The sequence below is a fragment of the Fusarium poae genome, chromosome 2, assembly GCF_019609905.1.
Source record: "Fusarium poae strain DAOMC 252244 chromosome 2, whole genome shotgun sequence".
Lineage (NCBI taxonomy): Eukaryota > Fungi > Ascomycota > Sordariomycetes > Hypocreales > Nectriaceae > Fusarium > Fusarium poae.
The window spans coordinates 4,391,543-4,413,704 of NC_058400.1; the positions used below are offsets into that span (position 1 = coordinate 4,391,543).

General features: G+C 37.4%; 8 protein-coding genes across 8 annotated transcripts; 4 read left to right on the top strand and 4 right to left on the bottom strand.

Annotated features, from left to right (window-relative positions):
• Positions 1-386: 386 nt before the first annotated feature.
• Positions 387-683, bottom strand: FPOAC1_005354 (uncharacterized protein; the record flags this gene model as incomplete). Its single annotated transcript, XM_044849882.1, has 1 exon — positions 387-683. The coding sequence occupies one exon, from the start codon at positions 681-683 to the stop codon at positions 387-389; it is 297 nt and encodes a 98-aa protein (XP_044708592.1).
• A 467-nt stretch (positions 684-1,150) lies between these two features.
• On the bottom strand, positions 1,151-2,772 carry FPOAC1_005355 (uncharacterized protein; the record flags this gene model as incomplete). Its single annotated transcript, XM_044849883.1, has 3 exons — positions 1,151-1,838; positions 1,887-2,508; positions 2,559-2,772. The coding sequence occupies 3 exons, from the start codon at positions 2,770-2,772 to the stop codon at positions 1,151-1,153; spliced, it is 1,524 nt and encodes a 507-aa protein (XP_044708593.1).
• Positions 2,773-4,641: 1,869 nt separating this feature from the next.
• On the top strand, positions 4,642-5,844 carry FPOAC1_005356 (uncharacterized protein; the record flags this gene model as incomplete). Its single annotated transcript, XM_044849884.1, has 3 exons — positions 4,642-4,765; positions 4,839-5,352; positions 5,412-5,844. The coding sequence occupies 3 exons, from the start codon at positions 4,642-4,644 to the stop codon at positions 5,842-5,844; spliced, it is 1,071 nt and encodes a 356-aa protein (XP_044708594.1).
• Positions 5,845-6,013: 169 nt separating this feature from the next.
• Positions 6,014-8,042, bottom strand: FPOAC1_005357 (uncharacterized protein; the record flags this gene model as incomplete). The annotated part of the gene is made up of 4 exons (XM_044849885.1): positions 6,014-6,394; positions 6,446-7,280; positions 7,340-7,725; positions 7,779-8,042. 4 exons carry the CDS (start codon positions 8,040-8,042, stop codon positions 6,014-6,016), a joined length of 1,866 nt encoding a protein of 621 aa, XP_044708595.1.
• Positions 8,043-14,700: 6,658 nt separating this feature from the next.
• FPOAC1_005358 (uncharacterized protein) lies at positions 14,701-16,235 on the bottom strand (the record flags this gene model as incomplete). Its single annotated transcript, XM_044849886.1, has 9 exons — positions 14,701-14,934; positions 15,002-15,344; positions 15,417-15,509; positions 15,559-15,571; positions 15,622-15,649; positions 15,698-15,764; positions 15,816-15,857; positions 15,911-16,050; positions 16,104-16,235. 9 exons carry the CDS (start codon positions 16,233-16,235, stop codon positions 14,701-14,703), a joined length of 1,092 nt encoding a protein of 363 aa, XP_044708596.1.
• A 1,108-nt stretch (positions 16,236-17,343) lies between these two features.
• FPOAC1_005359 (uncharacterized protein) lies at positions 17,344-18,735 on the top strand (the record flags this gene model as incomplete). The annotated part of the gene is made up of 5 exons (XM_044849887.1): positions 17,344-17,994; positions 18,084-18,227; positions 18,286-18,480; positions 18,516-18,587; positions 18,646-18,735. The coding sequence occupies 5 exons, from the start codon at positions 17,344-17,346 to the stop codon at positions 18,733-18,735; spliced, it is 1,152 nt and encodes a 383-aa protein (XP_044708597.1).
• Positions 18,736-18,809: 74 nt separating this feature from the next.
• FPOAC1_005360 (uncharacterized protein) lies at positions 18,810-19,702 on the top strand (the record flags this gene model as incomplete). Its single annotated transcript, XM_044849888.1, has 2 exons — positions 18,810-18,987; positions 19,047-19,702. The coding sequence occupies 2 exons, from the start codon at positions 18,810-18,812 to the stop codon at positions 19,700-19,702; spliced, it is 834 nt and encodes a 277-aa protein (XP_044708598.1).
• Positions 19,703-20,403: 701 nt separating this feature from the next.
• On the top strand, positions 20,404-22,020 carry FPOAC1_005361 (uncharacterized protein; the record flags this gene model as incomplete). Its single annotated transcript, XM_044849889.1, has 1 exon — positions 20,404-22,020. One exon carries the CDS (start codon positions 20,404-20,406, stop codon positions 22,018-22,020), a length of 1,617 nt encoding a protein of 538 aa, XP_044708599.1.
• Positions 22,021-22,162: the final 142 nt, after the last annotated feature.

Sequence of the window (22,162 nt, forward strand, 5' to 3'; positions counted from 1 at the left end):
TAATCTCAAAATATAACACATTTCTGTACTATGCAAGAGAAAAGGAAGGATAAGTGAGTTGCATAGCAGTGCTTTTGTATTTGTGTGAGAATAAGGTTACTCTAAGAGCCCTATTTTTCGTGACGAGGCTGCATCTATCGAGATCATATTAAACTTCGAGGAACACCCACATCAACTATGCAAGGGAAATAAACGAGTATAAATACAGAGATTAGATTTAGTTCGAATAAGGTGTTAACTTGACAATGAAATTTAAGTCATTGTTACAGAGAAGGACTATTTTTAACAGCTTCGCTCTCAATATTCTTGCTATACTGGGGAGGTACGAAGACCTCTTATTGCCTAAAGATGAATGTCTTCCCTTCTTCTTCGTCATTGAGCCCTGTTTAATTTCCAGTCTGGCCACTATTCGCCTCCACCTTGACCTCTTCTCGTTTCAGGCCATTGTCACCACCCTTTGCTCGAAGCTCATCCAACAGATTGAGTGGCTCGCGAGACAGGCAGTTAACCTTTACGTATCCGGGACGCTCTGGCGTATCAAAGCAGACTTCGACACTGCGGTAACCGCTTGAATCTCTAGGATACATCGCGTGGCAAGCGGCTACGAATTTTTCCTGGTCGGCTACAAGATCGTTGTTGATCCAGTGCGTGAAGGTCGGTAGGAAGACTGCAAAGGTTTGCATGATTTTATTTAAAATAGTTGGGACGTGTATATAATAGATAGTAATTAAGTTCGTAGATAATGATTACGCTTGCACTACTGGAGAATTTGATAGTCTGTGTTAAGAAAGTTCATGGCTCTACAGAACCGGCTTTTATAGATATGTCTAGACCTTAATCACGGAGATCAGAACGAAATAGTTCACAGGACCTTTTATCACCGTGTAAATAGTGATGATAGGGCTGTAGCACAGTCTGCCATTCACAGCAGCTTGGGGTTAAACAAATAGCTTTACGTGACTTACCGGTTGATATTCACATCATGTGGGGGCTCTATCTTACATCTTCTTTTTCGACCTTGACTTTATTATACGAACACTTCTATAAGCTACAGAATTGTTTCATTAAATTCTGATTATTGAAAGATCCCTTCAAAGTAAGTTATCTCAACTTCTTATAAATATCCCCTCTTGTATCGAAGGCTACCAAATCAAGCAGCAGTATCGCGGCTGGAGATCTTGATGTTCATGTCCTCAAAGTAACTCACACCACCATTAACTACATACTTGCCTCTCTTCGTCTCATCGACCCACTCGACATTGAAGCTTCGCAAGAACAACAAAGGGCCCTTATAAAGCTCCATTCTTGCAATATCCTGTCCAAGACAGACCCTTGCTCCATACCCGAAACCCATGTTATATTTGTTGTAAATCTTGGCCTTGTCAACATCTAACCACCGCTCCGGCTTAAAGACCTCAGCATCATCACCGTAAATATTCGGGTCGCGGTGAACCAGCCACGGGTTGCAAGTTACTTCAGTACCCTCGGGAACGAAGTGGCCGCAGATCTCGAGGCCGCCTTGTGGAACAATACGCGGGAAGATGTTGGGGGCGCTGGGGTTTAGTCTCATCGATTCCTTAACACATGCGATATAGTAGGGGCAGTGCTCAATAACTTCGTCGTACTGGGGCATCTCGGAAAGTTTTCCTGTTGCTGTGGCCTCGTCAATCTCAGCGAGGAGCTTCTTGTAGACAGTCGGGTTTGTAAGGATGTGAATTATCATTGCTTGGAAAGCTGTGCCAGTCGTATCAGCACCCGCTAGTAAAACAAGCAGAATCTCAGCTTTGATGTAGTTTATGTCCAGTGGTTTGTCATCCTCATCTCGCGCTTCAATAAAGCTTTTATTTGTTAGTGATATGTCTTATCTATGTTTAGTCGTCACTTACGTTTGTAGAAGGTCAATACGGCCACCCGTGGAACCATTCTCAATATCCTTAAAGCGCTGTTCAATCAAGCGATCCCGAAAGCGCATCAATGTTCCGATACCGGAGTTTTGTTCAGGACTGGCAACCATATACTTGCCCAAGAAAGTGCTCTTGACCCAATTGGTAAAAGGATACAATCTCGCCATGATACCGAAAGGCGTCAGACCGTCGTGGAAGCCTTGAATGAGGCCTTCAACATCTTTGCCCTCTTTGACAAAGCCAAAGGGAGCACCGAATCCGACCTCAGAAATAATGTCATATGCCATGAACACTCCCCAAGGAGCAAAGTCAAACGGCTTGTTGGTAGCAGCAAAGTCTCGTTGGAGGCGGTTCATCCATGTGTTGATATTACCGTCGATCAAGGGCTCCATCTTTTTGATGTTGGTGAGACTGTAGAGAGGGGCAGCGACCTTCCTATATTTGGCGTGCATCACCGAGTCTTGCATGTTAAAGAGTGATTCATCTTTGCCAAAGCTACCGGTAATGTAATGCTTTGACTTGTTTGCATGGCGGTTGTAGATCTTGGGTAGCTCGGTCGCATCGCTGACCAGCAGCATAGTAGGGGTGATTCGGATGACAGGTCCTTGAAAGTGTTAGTGAAACTGCTCTTTGCGGCCTGTGACAAAGGCTTACCATGCTTCTTGTGAAGCTCTTGAAAGGTCTCGCATTCGTCAGCTTCCACTGCGTTGTGGTATGTGATCCAGAGCCGTGTGACACTTCCCCAGAAGTTGCCGGGAAACTTGGCCAGAGGATGCAAGAAACGATAATTGATAATCTGCCAAACAACACAGAATAAAAGGTAAGCGACACCCAAAAGGGCGACGTTGGCGATGCTGAGCAGAGCCATAATCGTCTACCAACTTCCCGAAGTTGACAGAATAATAAACGAAAGTCTAAATCAGCCAATTGAGAGAAACGAGAAAACAATCAAGCCATGTTTTGGGCCGCGGCCAGGAAATACACCAGGGATATGCAAATGCACCTGAGAGTGATCGACGGTAAAGAACCACAACGGCTTGCACATCCGGATATCCCCAGCAGCCTCTAGTCTGGATTGGGATTCAAGCCCCAAGTCTAAACCCAACGCTTGTTGCGGGAATACTTTTGCAAAGATCCACTTCCTTGATTGTTTAAAGGTCCGTGATTGTTATGCATTGTATGCAGCCAAGTGGACTTGGTGTTGGTTGTCGGAACTGTTCTTCTTTGACAGGGGCCATGACTCTCATGTTTTAACATTGACGTCTGTCTCGGCTGCCAGGTGATGGTGGTGGGAGCCCACTTCCTGATTGACGTACCCGAAATTATGTCTGGGAGGAAGACAACCAACAGGCTTGGCAACACAGTTGGCAACGTCTGTAGAATTGCGCAGGGACGGAACCTTTGTCAGAAAATTCTGACCCTGGTCGTGCCCACCATCTTGCCAGGATCGTCATATTCGGCTCCTGGTATAATCCATGGTCAGCACTCTATGTAGTCGTTACAACACAACATCTTCATATGCAGATGTCGGGTTCGGACATGTTGAGGAACGAGCAGCGGCAATCTACAAATCTCGATAAAGTAACTAATACAATATCGTCTCCTATCATACCCATGTGTTGCGAAACATGCAAACTCTCCACCGTCGTATGATCTGATGTTACATATTAATGTGCGGCAGATCGTTGCCATTGAATCGGCTAAAAGAAAAGGGAACCTTGTCAGTCACTTGCAAGTCCCCCACAAGACTAATACATAACAGTAAAAAGCTAGGCGGGTCCCTATGTCAATTCTGTGTCACGAAGAAAATGATTGCTCAGTTTCTGTAAAAAGGAGAAAAGAACAAAACCCGAGGCTTTGCGGCTGAAGTGGGTAGCGTAAAGTCGATTTGCATGACATGCTCCCGGCACGTTGAGCTAACTCATTAGACTAACGGCCCGCTGTCCTAGCTCAAGTCAACAGGAATAGACTCAACGGTGAAGAAAACAGCAGCAGCTAAGCTGGTTGGTGTAAAAGGTGTTGGTCGACACTGAGACAACTAGACTAGGGGAGAGATTACGCGAGAAAACAAGAACCGAGGCTACTTCGGCCATCGCTTAGATAGCTGATCGACAATATGTACATACATAGTATCCTCCACTTATCAGCGGGGCTTTTAATCCGAGTTGCCCGACCTGAAGATGATCCCAGAAGCCAATCATGAACTAAAAGTCGACAGTGAATCCACTATTTACATTAAATGTAACGTTGTTGGTTCTATCAGAAAACTTTGTTGACGAGTTATACACGGCAAAATGTGACACTTCTCCTGAACATTGCTTTTACTCCCACGAACCAGGTACTAACTATTAGACCCATGCCCAAGAGGCTCTTTTATATGACAATCTTGGCAAAACATGACTAGAACCAAGACTCCAAGACCATCGCACGGGAAGATGACGCGAAACGAGGCGAGCGGCAAACCATAGAGATGCTTACCAGTTGACGTCTGTGCATCAGCCATCTGTTACAGATGAGAAAGGGATTGACATAATACCAAAAAGTTAATCATCCCGCAGGATCATTGTAATGAAACTCTCTGCTTGTCTCAGTTGACCAACAATGGGGGAGTTTCTTCCATTTAACTTGAGACTCGTTCCTCCTCATCAATTAAAGGCTTGAACCGCATAATTCTGTATCCATTCGTTTCCTTGTTTATGTTTTTGTCTTTCTTTCTTTTTCTGCATTATCTGCAATAATGGAGTCTCGAGGTCCCACGGTAAACTCCGTTGCTATTGTCTTTGCTGTCATCAGCTTCATCGCTGTCGTACTTCGCTTATGGGCACGAGCCTTTATTGTCAGATCAGTGGGTAACGACGACTGTAAGTATGAGCGAGTCCCACAAACCCACCACCATCCGAAATCTCGCCTCTTTGTTGCTGACTCCTGTCAAAGATCTAATTTGCGTGGGCGCTCTACTCTCGTGGTCCTTTATCGCCTGCACGATCGCCTCTGTTAACCATGGCCTCGGTAGTCACTTCGAGGAGGTTCAGGAACGAGGTCCAGATAATCTTACTGCGTATAGTCAAATCGTTTGGCTTTCGTCTATCTTTTACAATGCTTGCCTCGGCTTCATCAAGATCTCGGTCCTTGCCTTGTACACTCGTTTGGGTGACAAAGTGCTCCGCAAGACAGCTTTCTTCATGATGGTAGTAGTGGGTTGTCAGGCCGGAGGTAATGTTTTGGCTTGCATCTTCCAATGCACGCCAATTTCAGCAGCTTATGATGTTACGATCCCGGCCACGGAGAAGAAGTGCGTTAACATCAACGCATTCTACCTTGCCAACGCGGCTGTCAACATTTTCACGGATATCCTCACTTATTCTCTACCAATCCCACTGGTGATAAGACTACGTGTTCCTCGACGACAAAAGATCAGTTTAGCAATCATCCTTGGTCTCGGACTCTTGTACGTACCCCCTTTACCTCGCCTACAGAAGCACTGTTCACTCACTGACACACATTCAGTGCCTGCATCTCTTCCATTATCCGAATCACCTACATCCCTCCCATGCTCACCTCCACTGATCCAACGTGGGTCATCTCCAACGCCATGTATTGGTCCGTTATCGAAACCAACATCGGTATTCTCGCCGCTTCGATTCCATCCTATAAAGCCATCGCCAAGAAGTATGCCCCACGTCTTCTCGGGACCAGTGGTATCTCCAGCAACAAGCGTTCGGGCTTCAAACAAATGCCTGTCGAGTTACGAGGAAATAGTGTACCAGGTACTGGCGCGCCGAAGAGTACCTTTGAGACAAACATCAAGAATGGGCTCGGCGACAACAGTAGTGAGGAGGTGCTAGTTATGCCCAACGGTCAGATTGGTGTCAAGACCGATATTGTCTTTCGGTATGAACAGAACGTGGAGGATGGTCATGGTCATGGAGGACGGATCTAAAGTGGGCGGGAAACGGAGGAAATGTCTGTTATAAAGAAACTAGTAGATATTCCGTCGTCGTATCTGACAATCATACCATATGTTAATCCGATTATGTGATGATATCTTCAACCATACTCAAAATCGCGCTCCAGCTATACTGTAGTCCATATTTGTTCTCCCAATGATATTAGACCGATGTCATAATTTGACTCGCCCATTCTGTGAACGGTGTGTAATAAAATTGCCTTGATCTTGCAATGACACGCTTATCTTGAACCCAGACCGATTTGTCGTCTTTGCTGATGCGCTCGGGACATGCCATGTCCTCTGTCGGTTGTAAATCGGAGCCAATGGCGAATTCGCGGAAGCCGATATTAATCTGTTTCAGACAATAGACCCCCTCCCAGGCGAATTCCGCACTGTCCTCAGCAATATGTAAGAGGCTCCCTATAATCTTTCCAAGAAGCATGATAGTCGCGTGTTTGGAACTCTGGTTCCAACTGCTAAACAAAGAGCAGATCAGGGTTTCTAGCTTTTTAGCAGACAAGATCGATCTTGCTATTCCATCCTAAAAGACTTGTTAATAACATTGGTGGTGCCGAATATAATTCCGACTTACAAAGTCTTTGTCTTCTAACGGAATTTCAAGTACTCGTAGCTGAGGTAAGTTTTCTGTCAAGGCTCTGAGGGTATTGACTGATGCATACGGTGGAACGTTCCTGGTATATCGAAAGCGCAATGACTGAAGGCCCTTGTGCATGGTTATTACCCGCCGCAATCGGCGCGATATTCCAGGATTATTGAAGAGGTTGTTCTTGAATATGTTATGGTTGTAAATGTCGAGGGAGGTCAGGGTCTCGAACGATGCGATGAATCTGTATATATCCTCCAGATGTATTTCAGAGGCCATGAAGTCCGGTTGTTCGACGTCCATATCCAACACGAGGTGTCGAAGCTGAACAGTGCCCTTTTCAGCCGTGTTGAACAAATTCTGAAGAGACCTGAAGAAGGTCGATTTTCCTTCTTCCAATTGCGTCAACTCCAGCTTCTGCAGCTGGAAAAAATTCACGGAACGGAGGATGTTGGAGAGGCAGATTTTGCTATCACCTTTCGGCGAGGGGCAGTTTAGTCTGAGCGATTTGAGTACGGGAAAGGTGAGTGACTCGTTCAAGGATTCTGCGTCGACCGCCAAAACACCATGCTCTCCGACGTTATTGAAGTTTAACGGCCACCGCGTTCGGTAAATTTCCAAGCTTTCCAAGGTCGGAGACAAATTCAATATGATGGATTTGAGAGTTTTCTCCCTGGTCATCCCCCCGAAACAAGAAGACATGCTTCTGATGGACAGATGTTTGAGGCCCCGCAGCTGCGATAGAGATTTAATGCTGGTTGAGAAGCCCTGGATGCGCAACGCTTTGAGATTTTTCATTCCAACAATGCTGGATGCCATCGATCTTCAGGGTTCATAATTAGTTTCCGAGGATCAACAAGCCAGGACAAGACAGAAACTTACGTCGTCAACTCTGTCGTATCCAACACCTCAAGGTTGGTCAGATTCTTCAATACTTCCTCCAACGTTCTTAGTACAACCTTCTTATGCTTCGTCCCCGGATTGATACTGCCGATAGTCATCTGTCGGACCTGTTGCGCGCAGCCTGGAACAGCGTCTTGATCTAGGCGACTGGAGAATCTCTCTTGGCGACCTTTATATTTCCCCAGTTTCTTCAGCTCCTTTTTCTGAGTGATACTCAAATGAGGTTCAAGGAGCCTGAAGACTTTGGAAATGTGGGCATAGTAGTATACTTTGACAGCAATGTGATTGTGGGTAATAGCCATGGCGATAGCGTAGTAGCGTCTCGACGTTCTGGCCAGGTTGATCATACTTTTTGTATCGTTTACCTAGAAGAGGTCAGTGAGCAGCACGAATTAGAGAGAGAGGCTTGTTCACGAACATAGGCCAGAATGTTTTGCTGAATCTCTGCCGGAAGAATCGATAAGGCATCCTCTGGAGCTGATTGCCCAGGAACTCGTCCATCATTCGCGAGAGCACGGTTCTTTGTATGGTCATTGGTATTTCTAATCAGTGCTTTCTTCTTTCGTTTGGGTTGATCTGCCTCATTGGAGACTTGGGCCTTTCGCTTCCTAAGATTGTGGTGGTGGGTTGACGCAACTGCTGAGCCTACAGCAGCGATTCTTGTGCTTCTTCTTGGCGCCATTCTCAATATGTGCTCTGATAAGTGAAAAGGAATAAAAATCAAAACAAGAGAGTTATTCTCTTATGAGTTGATAAAGGGACTGATTGACATGCAAAGCTTAGTATGTAAAACCGGTGACAAAGCTTGCTCCCTGTTTTGATGGCTGCAGCCTATTTACAGTGGATGCTTGGCCCTAGATCTCCATATTTAGGTACTTCGAAAACACCAATAGTGTCGCGTAGATGTTTAGGCAGCTTCCGGAGATAGAACGGAGATGCTATCAAAGTCAGAAATGGCTACAAATGTGATTCACCCTATCGCCCTGATCGGCATGATACATCCATACAAAATTATATCCGTTTTATAGGGCAAAAGTGACTTTAATATAACTGATAATCTCTATAAATACCCTCTGAAAGTTAGTTATAGCCAGTTATATAACTATTTTCTTAATCTTATTAATTATCGCTAGATATATAGCCTTTCTTTTATTAAGGATAAATATATAGTTAATTATATGCATTTTTATATATAGATATAAATATCTTTATTTTATAGTTAGGTAAAAAGCCTAGAATAGGACTTCTGCAAGCTAGCTTTAAAAAGGTATAAAGGTTAAGCTTATAGAAGTTATTATAGACTTCTTAAGGTATAAAGACCTGCTTATTGCCTCTTTTAGCTATAAATAGATATTAATTTTATACAGATGTATTTATTATAGCTCGAAGTTAGACTAACCTACCCTAGAGCTATAAGTAGATTAGATTATATAGCAATAGCATTATTACTATAACCTTAATTAAACTACTAATTAAATCCTAAATATAGCTCTTTAAGCTATATTTTATTAATAAAGCTTAATTTACTTATAATACCTATCTATAGTAATAAAACCTATTATACTTAAAGTATTTTTTATTTATTTATATTATTAAACTTAACTTATAATACTATATAGCTTTTAACTATTAAATATTAAATATAATATCTATTTATTTATTTTTACTTTTTTTATTAAATAATATTAAATTATTTTATAATTATACTTTAGAATATTTAAATAATTAATTTAAATACTTTTAAAATATTTATATTTATATTAAGAATACTTAAAACTATATATTTTAGCTAAAGAATAAAACCTAGAATATAAAAAATAAATATTAAAGACTTAAATAATCTTTATAATAAATTATTATTAAGTATAATTTTACTTAAGCTTAATTTAAGTATATTAAGTAATAATATAAAAAGGCCTTAAAGAGGAAAAATAATAATATTTTTAAGGCTTACTTTATTAAATATTATACTTTTAATATTATTTAATTTATTATATTTATTATTTATAAACTTCTTAAAATTAATATTTTTATTAAGCTTTATATAGTAATTTTTATAAAAATAATTTTTTAATTTTTTTTTTAATTTATTAAATTAATTAATTTTATTAAATAATTACTTAATTTTAATAAGTTTAAAGATAAATAAAGTAATTTATACTATTTTATTTCTTAAATATACTTAAAATTAAAAGCTAATTATAATTAATTCTTAATATATTTTACTTAAATATTCTATATAACTAGCTATCTTAAGGGATATACTTATATATAAGTCTTACTATATATTAAAGTTAATAAATATTAATTCCTTAATTATTAAAATATTATTAATTTACTAGAATATACTTTTAAAGACTTAAACTAGATTAATAATATCTATATTAAATTATTTTATTTTTATTAGATTTATAAGGATTTTAATACTTTCTTTATTAAGTTTTAATACTTTATATTAAAAAGAGAAATATTAAAAAAGGCTTTCTTTACTTTATTAAAATAAGCTATTTCTTAAGAATTATATAGAATACTTATATATAACTTATTGCCTAGCTATAAATATTATAACTTAATTACTTTTCTATAAGAATTAAAAAATTAATAATATTACTTTATAGTAAAGCTATAGCCTATATTATAAAAAATAAATATATTATTAAAGAAATATCTTTAAATACTTTAAAAGAAATCTTTATTACCTTATAAAGAGAAAAGCCTCTTTAAAAACTATTAATTAACTAGAGAACCTATAGACCTTAATAATTAATATTATTATAATTACCTTAATTAATAATAAGAAAATAATTAGTATTTTTATTATAATTTAATTAATTATTATTTTTATAATTATCTTAAATTTAATATATATTTAATTAAGCTTTATTAAGCTATTTTTATTTATAGCTTTAATTATATTAGTTAGTCTTTATTTTTATATTTATTTATATTTAATTATATTAATTCTTATTAATTTAAATATTCTTAAGAATATTAAAAAAATAAAATAAGTTTATTTTAAATTAGTATTAAGCTTTTCTCTTTATATTTACTATATTAAAGATTAAACTATTTATTATCTCTATTTATAGAATCTTAATTAAAAATAAGAATAATTAATATTTAAACTTAATAATATTACCTATTAGCCTTAATATAGCTAAAAAAGAATTAATTCTATTTTATATTATAATTAATAATAAAGTAAAAAGAAAAAGGTTTATTAATAAAAGCTAAGCTAAGTCTTAGAACTTAAAGTTTAAATCTTTAAAAAGAATCTTTAAGATTAAAGTATTTAATAAGTAATTTATTAAAAGTAAGAAAATTACTTACTATATTTATATTAAACTTTATATTATTAATTATAAATAGAAAAATATAATCTTTTATATAATCTAATTAACTAATTACTTTATTATTTTAAGAATATTTTAATTAAAATAATATAATTTATAAATAAGCTTTATAGTTTATATATTTATATTTAATAGCTTATATTATTAAAAATTCTATAATATTTTAATTAAGCTTATAAAGATTAAGGCTTTATAAACTATCTTAAAGAAGTTTATATATTAAATAAAAAGGAATATTTTATTAGCCTTAAAAAGAAAAAATATTTTCTTAGTTTATTTATAAATTATTTAAATATATAATTAAAAAGATTATTATTACCTTTTTATTATTACTTTAAAATAATTAAATTATTTACTTAAGCCTAAGCTAAAGGTATTTATATTACTAAAAGAACTTTAAGAGTTCTAGAATATTTTTTTACTTAAGGAAATAAAGAAATTATTATTATATTAATTTAAAGACTATTATATTAAGCTAACCTTAAGAGGAAAACTATTATTTAAACCTTTATATAGAATATCCTAGAATAAATTAATAGCTCTATAAGAGTAATTAAATAAGAATCTATATAAAGGATTTATTTACTTAAGCTTATTACTTATAGCCTTTTTAATACTATTTATTAAGAAACTTAATAATAATTTATATTTTTATATAGATTATTAAGCTTTAAATAATATTATAATTAAAGACTATTATTTACTCTTTTTAATTAAAGAATCTTTAAATAATCTATTTAATATAAAATATTTTTTTTATATTAATATTATATTAGCCTTTAATAATTTATATATTAAGGAAGGCTAAAAGTATTTAATAATATTCTATATTTAATTTAAATTATATAAGTTATTAATTATACTCTTTAGCTTAATAAAAGCCTTTATAATTTTCTAGTAATATATTAATAATATATTAAAAGAATATTTAAATATATTTTATACTATATATTTAAATAATATTTTAATTTATAGCTAAACTTAAGAAGAATATATTAAGTAATTAAAAATAATATTTAAAAAACTAAAAGCTACTAGATTATTTATAAATCTAATTAAATATAAATTTATAATTATAGAAATTAAATTCTTAGGCCTTATTATAAGATAAAATAGTATTTAAATAGATTTTATAAAGATTAAAATTATTAAAAATTAATAAACCTTAATCTACTTAATAAATATATAAGCTTTTATAGAATTTATAAACTTTTATAAAAAGTTTATTTATAACTTTTTTAAGCTTATAACTCTATTAAATTACTTAATAAAGAAAGATATACTATTTATCTAGGATAAAACCTATAAAAAGGCTTTTTAAGACTTAAAGAAAGCCTTTATATTAATATTAATCTTATATCCTTTTAATTAAATAAAGAATATAATCTTAAAGATAAATATTTTTAATTATATATTTACTAGTATATTATTATAATATAATAATAATAAAAAGCTATATTTAGTAATTTTTTTCTTTAAGAAGTATATATCTATAGAATATAATTATAAAATTTATAATAAAGAATTTATAGCTATTATTTATTACTTTAAAGAATAAAGATTTAAATTAAAGGGGATATTCTTATTAATAAAAGTAATTATAAATTATAAAAATCTAGAGTATTTTATAATAATAAAGTTATTTAATTAATAATAAGCCTATTAATTTAAATTCTTATTTTAATTTAATTTTTAAATTATATATTAACTTAAGAAATAAAGAATTAAATTTAATATTTTAATTAAGAAGTTAAAAGACCTCCTTAAAAAGGAAAATAAATACTTAATATATTAAAGCTAAATAATACTAAAGAAAAAGAATTAATAACTTTTATTATTATAAGTTTAAAGAGCTTATATCTATTATTTATTATAATAGAATTAATCTATATTAATACTTAAAGAGTTATTACTTTTAATAAAGCTATTAAAAAAGATTAATTATTTACTAAATAAAGAATATTAAATTAATAAAAATCTATAATTAATATTATAAGCCCTTAAGATTAATATATTATAATATTTAAAGATTATATTTATAGAATATAAGATTATCTAAGAATAATTATTATATTAAGACTATATTTATATCTTAAGCTATAATACCCTTAAGACTACCTTATTAAAAGCCTATTATAAATACCCTATAGTAAAATACCTAGATTATACTTATACTTATAATTTACTTTCTTAAGATTATTATTAGCCTAGAATATTAGCTTATATTAAATAATAAATTAAGAATTACTATATATATTAAAAAGCTAACCTAGCTTAAGAAATAAAATAAAATATATTAAAATCTTTACTTATCTTTAAATAAGCCTAATAATATATATTAATAGATTTTATTATATATTTATTATTTAATAAAAGAAATAATACTATTTTAATTATAGCTTATTACTTAATTAAAATAAAATATATTATTATATATAAAAGAACTTATAATATTAAAGATATAGCTTATTATTATTTAAAGGAAATATAAAAGCTATATAGGCTTCTATAGACTATAATATTAAATTAAAGACTTTAATTTATAGTAAAATTCTAGTAAAAGCTTATTAAATAATTATTAATTAATTTATTACTATTTATTACTTATTACCTTAAGATTAATAAATAAATTAAATACTTAAATACTATATTAAAATAGTATTTATAAGCTTATATATTATATTTATAAAATAATTAAAATTAATAGCTTTTTCTAGCTAAATTTATAATAAACTTTTAAAATTTAAAACTATTAATATATTTTTATTCTTTATAAACTATAGATTTTATTTATAAATAGGCTTTAAATCTATAATTATAATTAAAAGAATTTTAATTATTAAAAATATAAAATAATTTATAAAAATAATAAATAATATTTTAAAATACTTAAGATTAAAAAATATTATTATATAAGCCTATTATAAAGCTTAAGTAAATTAATATAAATAATTTATTTAATAATATTAAATAAGGGACTTAATATAGTTAAATACTAAGAATATTAAGACCTTTAAGCTATAAAAAAAACTAAATTAAAAGAATATTAGCCTATTAAAGATTAATAAGATTATTTCTTTATATACTTATTAATTAAAATTACTTATTAATATAAAGATATACTTTATATTTTATATAAGCTTATTAAAGCTAGCTATTATTAATTTATTATTTAATTAAAATATAAACTTATTATTATTAATAGAAATTAAAAAAGTAAAAAAATAAAAAATAAAAAATATTATAAATTTTTAATAAAATAAATAAAATTAAAGAAATTACTTTAAGTTAAAATATACTATAAAATAAACTAAATATATAAACTTAATAAAAGTCTTTACTATTTATATAGAGAATTCTATAGAGATTATAATAAATTTCTATAAAAAATATCTTAATAAGCTTAAACTATAGTAGCTTATTTTAATAAAGCTTAATACTAAAGAAGGAAATATTATTATAACTTAAAGTTAAATTAATTTACTTTAAAGCTATAAATAGATTAAATTATATAATAATAGTATTATTATTATAACCTTAGTTAAATTACTAATTAAATCTTAAATATAACTTTTTAAGCTATATCTTATTAATAGAGCCTAATCTGTTTATAATGCCTATCTATAGCAATAGAACCTATTATACCTAAAGTATTCCCTGTCTACCTATACCGCCAGACTCAGCCCATGACAGTATCATGCCGATCAGGGCGTATACTCTGATGGCAGTTCTAATGTATGAACAAGGAATAGAATTCATAATGAATATATAGATATTGCTATTCCACATCTTTTTAACAGCAATTTTCTTTGTGAATACATAGAATTGTTATCCAATAGATTCGAAATTAATAGTGGTGGACACGTGAATGATTTAGCAATTGACACTATTGTACAACAAATATGAGGTGAGCAGCCAATGTACGGTGAGATGTATAGAAGTTATATGAACACCACTGATAGTAAAAAATGCGTCTAGAGCTATTCGCTACTCAGGTTTCCTTCCATACACAATTCTCATCCGACAATACGGGTGATGTCTTGGGTTTCGCAACTCGCGTCGTAACTGAGAGCAATACACCAGCACCTCCTCCTGTGACCAGCCCAGAACAAAACTAGCCATATAAAGGACAAATCCCTCCAAGTCCTGATCCATTGCAGCGTGCCCAAATTTGCCAATCTCTTGCAACTTTGGGTCTTTGGGCCAGGAGCCGACAGGAGCCTAAACAGTTGATCAAGTCAGTTTCCTGTCACTTGTAACCCGATATCCAATAAGGCTGTCCACATACCTTGAAATCCCAAGTACCTATGTCGACAAACCCTGCTTCTTCCATGCCCTTCTTTTGAAGATCGTCGTCGATGATAGTAAACGTCCTTCCTAGCTTCTTACCACCTTCGATGAAGAACTTGCCCCATTCGCTGATGGCGCTGCCTTCTTGAACACTACCATCGTCGCTTTCTAAACGAGGTGATGCCTCAAAGCTCTCGACCCAGCCACCTGGCTTGCAAGCGCGGTATGCTTCTTGAAATAAAGCTCCCCAGTCACTAATAGAACCATACAGATATCGCATATGGATAAAGTCAAAGGTGTTGGGTGAAAAGGTCCATGGTTGAGTACAGTCGTCAATCTCACTGTTTATATCAGCGATGTCCAAGATACTTGATGAAAACTGAAGGCATTTACTTCGCGTCCTGGCAACTTACAACTTGACATTTGGGGGTACCCAACTAGGTTGAATAGGGGAGATGTCAGTTCCTATGACTTGTTCGGTATCCGGGTGCTCATCCGCAAAATCGCTGGTAGAGTTAGTCATGATGACTTTGCCTTTTGTAAGTGTTGGCATACATTGCCCAGATTCCTGTTCAGACATGTCAGTATTCGATCAATACCAATACAATTGGCTCTTACCTGTACCAGTGCCGACGTCGAGGACAGACTTTACTCGAATTAGCTCTTCATCTAGCTGGTATTTTCATGATCAAACCTTTGTGTTGTCTCCTATTGGAGCCAGTTGAAGCTTTCCATCAAGGGCGAGAAGGAGATAGTGGTGTCTTGGAACCGGTTAGCTTTTGACAGAGAAGATATGTAGTTGTCAGCTTTACATGATGTCGATGGCTTCATTTTGCTGGTCGTCATTGGATGCCCTAATGTATTTGTGAGTTAAAAATCTTGATGTTGTTTCGCAACTATCGTGTACCAATATTCAGCGTTGCCTCTTTCCGAATGATAAGTCCTCCCCTTGATAGTTCGGTAGTTGAGAATACTAGAGTTCATGGATGCCGTCGACGACTCAGCGTCACTACCGAGTGATGAATCAGTATCGTCATCATGAGGTTCCTGGCTCAAGTTAGGTACCGCATAATCATGAATCACCGAAATAGTCCTCTTACTTGAACTAAATTGGCCCAATGTTCAGCATCATGAAGACCCGCAGCTTCCGCAGCCTCGCGACTTGCTGCCGATTTTTGCGAGATGGGAGACCGGGGCGATTGCTTTGGGGAGGAGGCAGTGTTGTCGGCCATATTGTCAGCACGATCATGTATCTGCACTACACGTAGTGTAGAGTCAAGCTTTGGACGCGCGAATTTAGTATATTCTTCCTTCTTCGAAATGATTTCTGCGGGGTACGGTGGGATCTCGATCAACAAATGAGGTTGTGCTGCGGATCATTACTGAAAAGGTCAGATTCAGTCAGATGAGGAGATATCTTCTCGTTTGCCGCCCTGCATTTTCGTGCACAGGGGTTGATGTTGTGTTCATAGCGAATACGAGGAAGGATTCGTTGATCCCTGTATCAGGAGGGAAGAAGGACCAGGTACATTGATTGGTGAGACAAGGCCAACTTACATAAATGCCAATACTTTGTCCGAAGTTTTTATCCACATCAAAGTTGACTGCATGGGCCGTCAAATCAGACCGAAATGTTCATGTTCTTACGTTCCAAAGTGGACCATCCTGACATAAAAGCTGCTGTACAATTTGTTTTATTTTATTCTTTCCATAAATGCTGTAAAAAGAAAAGATCAGTCAGTATGAAACACATTGTGAAATCTTCAATTTATGAAACGGTTTCTCGGGTTATCCTTAACAGATGCTCACTGGAAATCATTACCACAATAATATCTACTCTATTAGATAAACCTTGCGTTTTCTCAGTTCAAAAATAACATCATCTTCAAACTCTCAACTCTCGCTTCGAATGTATGATCCTGTTCTCCCCTCCCGACTTTCTTTATGCAAACCGTGAGCGAGCTGCAAAGCCTTGTTACCAGATGCAAAACATCTTTCCCTGTATGCCGAATATGTGAGCATTGAGGCTGACAGAATTCGAAAGAAAACCTTTATGAGATTTACGTCTGTAATGAAGCTGGATTTCGATGTCATGATGGGACATTTGGCAGGGTTCCTATCCGTATGTTCAATTTGCTGGCATTTAGTTACTCGTTGGCTAGCCGGGAGGGGGTGCCAACTAAGCAAGCTTAGTTGGCCACAAAAGTATGAGACAAGGCGAAAAGTGTGAGACAACCCCGCACAGGCTGCTGTCGCAAAATCATGACTTTTGCCCGCCAAAACCAATGATTTCTAGGACATCAATCAGTAAAAAAGTCATATATCACGTCCATCAAAATTATGCCCTCACAATCAAATCTGAGAGCTGCTCAGGCCGTTGTTCTTTCACGCCAGCGACTTCGCCGCGGTCTCAATCGTGATGCTGCCGGCCGCCGAAAGAAGCCACTGACTCTTCGTGCTGCTGAAGCTCGATATGCCGGCTCTGCTCGTGCATCTATCGGCCGCATCGTCAAGAGACTTGAGGCTGCGAATACCGTAGATTATGAGGATGTTGTCGATCCTAAGATGGGGCGCCCGCGGCAACTCACGGATGAGGAAGAAGAAGCTATCGTGTGTTATATCATCTGGATGGAAAAGTCAGGCCTGCCTGCCTCCAAGTGGGAAATAGAAGATGCAGCACTTACTCTGCGGCGCCGCCGTGATCCTGATGCGAGACCTGTGAGCAAGATGTGGTACTCTCGCTTCCGCGATGATCATCCTGAGCTTGCGAAATCGATATTGAAGTCGAGAGAAGCTTCGCGTGCCGAATATGAGGAAGGCGGCGTTGATGATACGAAGGAGTGGTTCCAACGCCTCAGCGATGTGATGACGAAGTACAATATCGGTGCATCAGAGACCTGGAATGCAGATGAAGCAGGAGTTAGAGTCGGAATGCTACGAGATAAGATGGAATGCCTCGTTGTACGCACCAAGAAGAAGTCAGCAACAGAGGTATTTTCTCCGCAAGATCGCGAGACTTGCACAGTCATCGGCTCAGGCAACGCAGCCGGCGCAACAACGCCCCCTGGCTGATCTTCAAGTCGTTGCCAACGCTTGAGTGGGCGTTCATTGAAGGCGATCCTGATATGCGCTTCGCTCAGTCAGACTCGGCATTCTCAAGTGCGGCGATAACGCTCGAGTGGGCGAAGCACTTCAACCGATGCTCGTGGGAGAAATCTGCTACTGTACAGAAACGTCAGCTTGATTTTTGAAGAGTGGTTTGGGTGTAATGAGCACCTTCAGGATACAAATAACCGCTTGGTTACTCACGATATGCCTCCCGCGGCGAGGCCTGATGATGAGGCTGTATGGCGGCTGCTCGTTATCGACGGCTTCACAGGCCACGGCTCATTCGAATTACGAGAATATATGATAAAGTTCAATATTCTCGTAGCATTTCTTCCGCCTCATTCAACGCATATACTCCAGCCGATGGATGTAGGCGTATTTCAATTCTGAAGGAAGCGCATCAGAAGAAGCTTCGTGAGGCGTTGCGGAAGGGAAATCTTACCTTTGGCCGGCGTGCCTTTGCAGGAGCTTTTCAGGTATGTGCCTTCTTAATCAGCCTTCACCGAAAAAGGCCCCTTTTCTCACCAAAATCAGGAGATCTTTAATGAAGGCTTCACTGCCGCTCACATCATCTCGGGCTTCCAAAAACGGGCATCTACCCTCCCACAGACCGACCTGCCATAGAATATCTTCTCAGGAAGCAGCTCAAGAAGAAGAAGACCTTCACGCCTGCTCATTTCTCACTTCTTCCCTCAGATATGCGATTTCACGCCGCTTCCAGCACCGCCGAGACCATCGGCGAGCGATATCACGATATCCTCAGTTCTCCTACGCTCGCAGGGCTCCGGCACATTCGCAACATCGTTCATGAAGCTGTGGTGCTTGAGGATGTTATCAAAAGTACGTGGATGATCGAAGAACTCGCATCGAAAAGCGGTATCACGAGAGAAAGCGAGGCCGCCGCGCAAAGACTGTCTCTGACCTTATTCCTACAGTATCGCTGCAAGATCTGCGAGATCAACAAGAGGAGGCTATCGCCGACGATAAGAAGAAGCAACATAAGCAGGGTATACGATTCACACGATCTGTCATCATCAAGGAGATGAACCGCCTCAAGGATGAGTGGCGAGAGAATAAAGAAGTTATCGTCAACGGCATACCAAAGAGGCTGCAGTTCAAGCAGTGGTTGGAGCACACAGGGAAGCAATATGACTATTTATCTATGGATACACAGCGTTCACAAATGACTCAAGCACTGAAAGAAGAGACTGACGGCTATATGATAGATACACAACTCCCTGATGATGTGCGTGAAGCTATCCGCAAGGCACAGTATGCCGCGAAGCCCCTCAGCGCCGTTGATCTCACCGGCCTCCCTCACAGTGATGATACGGTCACTTTCAACCTCACACAAGCACACGAGCACGAGGAAATGGATGAAGAAGACGAGATTCTTCCTGTAATTGAAGTCGCCGGCGGCAGCGAAGTCGAGATGCCCTCATCGCCGCCCTGTGCACCTGACTCTGAGTCATCACTACCTACACTTCCCTCAACTCCTTGTCCCTATCAACACCACACGCAGCTTCATGAGTCACTTCGTGATATCATCAGGGGAATAAGAACGGCACAAGAAGATAGCCTTATTGGCTAAGAAAACAGATATACGGCACATTTTGGCAGGGAAGCTGTTTCCCTTGCCAGAGCATCACCAGAGCCGTCGCAGTCATTTCTCCCACTCTGAAATAGCCAATAAATCAATAGAAGCTTCAAACTACGCCTTTTCATCAGTTTGAGCCTATTTTGACAAGATTTGAGTGTCATTTGATTGAAAAAAATGGTATTTTGGTGCAAATCACGCCAAGTGGGCATCTTCCGGGATGTCTCACACTTTTCGCCTTGTCTCATACTTTTGTGGCCAACTAAGCTTGCTTAGTTGGCACCCCCTCCCGGCTAGCCAACGAGTACATGCTGACTTGCACAGATCTATTAGCAAACAGGTAACTGCTTCTCGTTAGAGATTTGTCAATGTATGATACCTTGTGATGGAGCAATGCTAGACTTTGAAGTTCCAGTTTAGGAGATATCCTCTGGTTCAGTATGACCAGCCATACCAAGTCCCTTTATCGCCGTAAGCAGGATAAACATAACCGTCCAGATGTAAGCCGATCTCTACACCATCAACGCTAGCCATAAACCACCTTCCAGAAAGAGTGCTAAAGAGACAAATAACATTGAGGCACTGCAAAGTGCCAAGTGATAAGCTTATTTTGACTGTCATTATCTTACCGCTATCTCCGTGCGTATAAAGCAGTCTATTGGTACGTAGTTACCTTTGACAACTATCATTCCGCCATGAAGTTGCTCAACCTTTTTGCCATCATTTTGGCAAGCAACACCGTGAATTGCAAGGATAAGGATAACAGTCTTACAGCCCAGACAGCTACTGGCACCTTTACTGGACTAATTGATCCTGCCTTTCCCCACACTCGACAATGGCGCTCTATCCCCTTTGCTGAGCCACCTGTCTCGTCTCTTCGGTGGCTGCCACCGCAAAAGCTATCACCAAATCCGACGCGACATAGACACTCTACCAAGTTTCCGCCATCATGCCCCCAATTTGTATCTGGTGTCGAGTCTTACTGGAACACACCTTTGACTAGAGGCAATCTGATCTATAACGGCGCTCAGAATGATACCTCCGGTCTTGTGGGGGAAGCCACGTCAGAGGATTGTCTTCATCTGGCTATATGGAGCCCTTCCAGTGAACCACCTGAAGGAGGCTTTCCTGTTGCATTTTTCATGACTGGTGGTGGCTTCGTCCAGGGTGGTGTCGATCTACCCTGGCAGAATCCGGAGTCTTGGGTTGAGCGATCTCAGTCTCACATTGTCGTCAGTATCAACTATCGTGTTGGGATTTTCGGCTTTCCCAATGCCCGCGGGCTTGTCGATGGTCAACAGAACTTGGGAATCCTTGACCAGCGCGCTGCCCTCGAGTGGGTTCACGAGAACATAGCTGCCTTTGGAGGAAATCCTGAGCGCATTACAAATTGGGGCCGATCAGCAGGCGGCATGAGCGCTGATATACACGCCTTTGCATGGCACGAAGATCCCATCGCCCAGGCATATTACGCAGAGTCCGGTGTTGCGATGAGTATCAACGCAGTGCTTCAAGTGAACGACTCGACATATTCCAACTTTAGCTTCGTTGCTCAGCATGTTGGATGCGATGCTCCTTGTGGCACTGATTGTAATGACGAAGATGGTCTGGCAGAGCTTGACTGCATGCGCCAGGTCTCCATGGCCCAAATTGTGAACTTTGTCGGTCAATATGGAGACAGAGGGGAAACTCCACCGTTGAGCTTCAGTCTGATTGTCGACGATCAAGTATTTTTCTCCGATTATCATGCGCGAGCAAGAGCAGGCAAGATCGCACGCCGTCCAATCATGCTTTCCATGACATCAAATGAGTTCTCAAGTTTAATGCCCTGGCCACTTGGGAACCTCACAGAAGGCCCAGACCAGAATGTTGTCGACGCGGCTACGATTCCGTTTGCTGTGTGTTCTGTGTTGAACACGACTACCTACAGAAACAAGCTGGACATACCCGTCTTCAGGTTCCAGTACGCAGCCGAGTTTCCAAATTTGAATAAGTATAAATGGTTAGGCGCATATCATAATGCCGAAACACCTCTTATCTTCGGAACTTATGGGCTTCTGGATCATGTTGCGAACACGACACAGTATCAAATCGACGTAAGCCATTCAATGCAAGATCACATTCTTGCTTTTTTCAAGGATCCATACAACGGACCACAGGAGTTAGGATGGAAACCTATGACTACTAGCGAGAAAGATGGCGGGTTTCTGTTGAGATTCGGGGGCTCTAGTGGGAAGGTGGTTGAAGGCATCCGCGGCGTCGAAGTTGATGGGGTCTGCTCTGGAATCGATGAGTATGTACCGTTTCCTTGAACATTTTCAGTGAATCCTGTAGGTATTTCAACATTATACAGCACAAGACTGGGTGGTATTCTGGGCCGAATGGGGTTCGAAGATTGCTCTCAATTGAGATATATATAATTATGTACGTTACATCATTACGACCAAGAGCTTC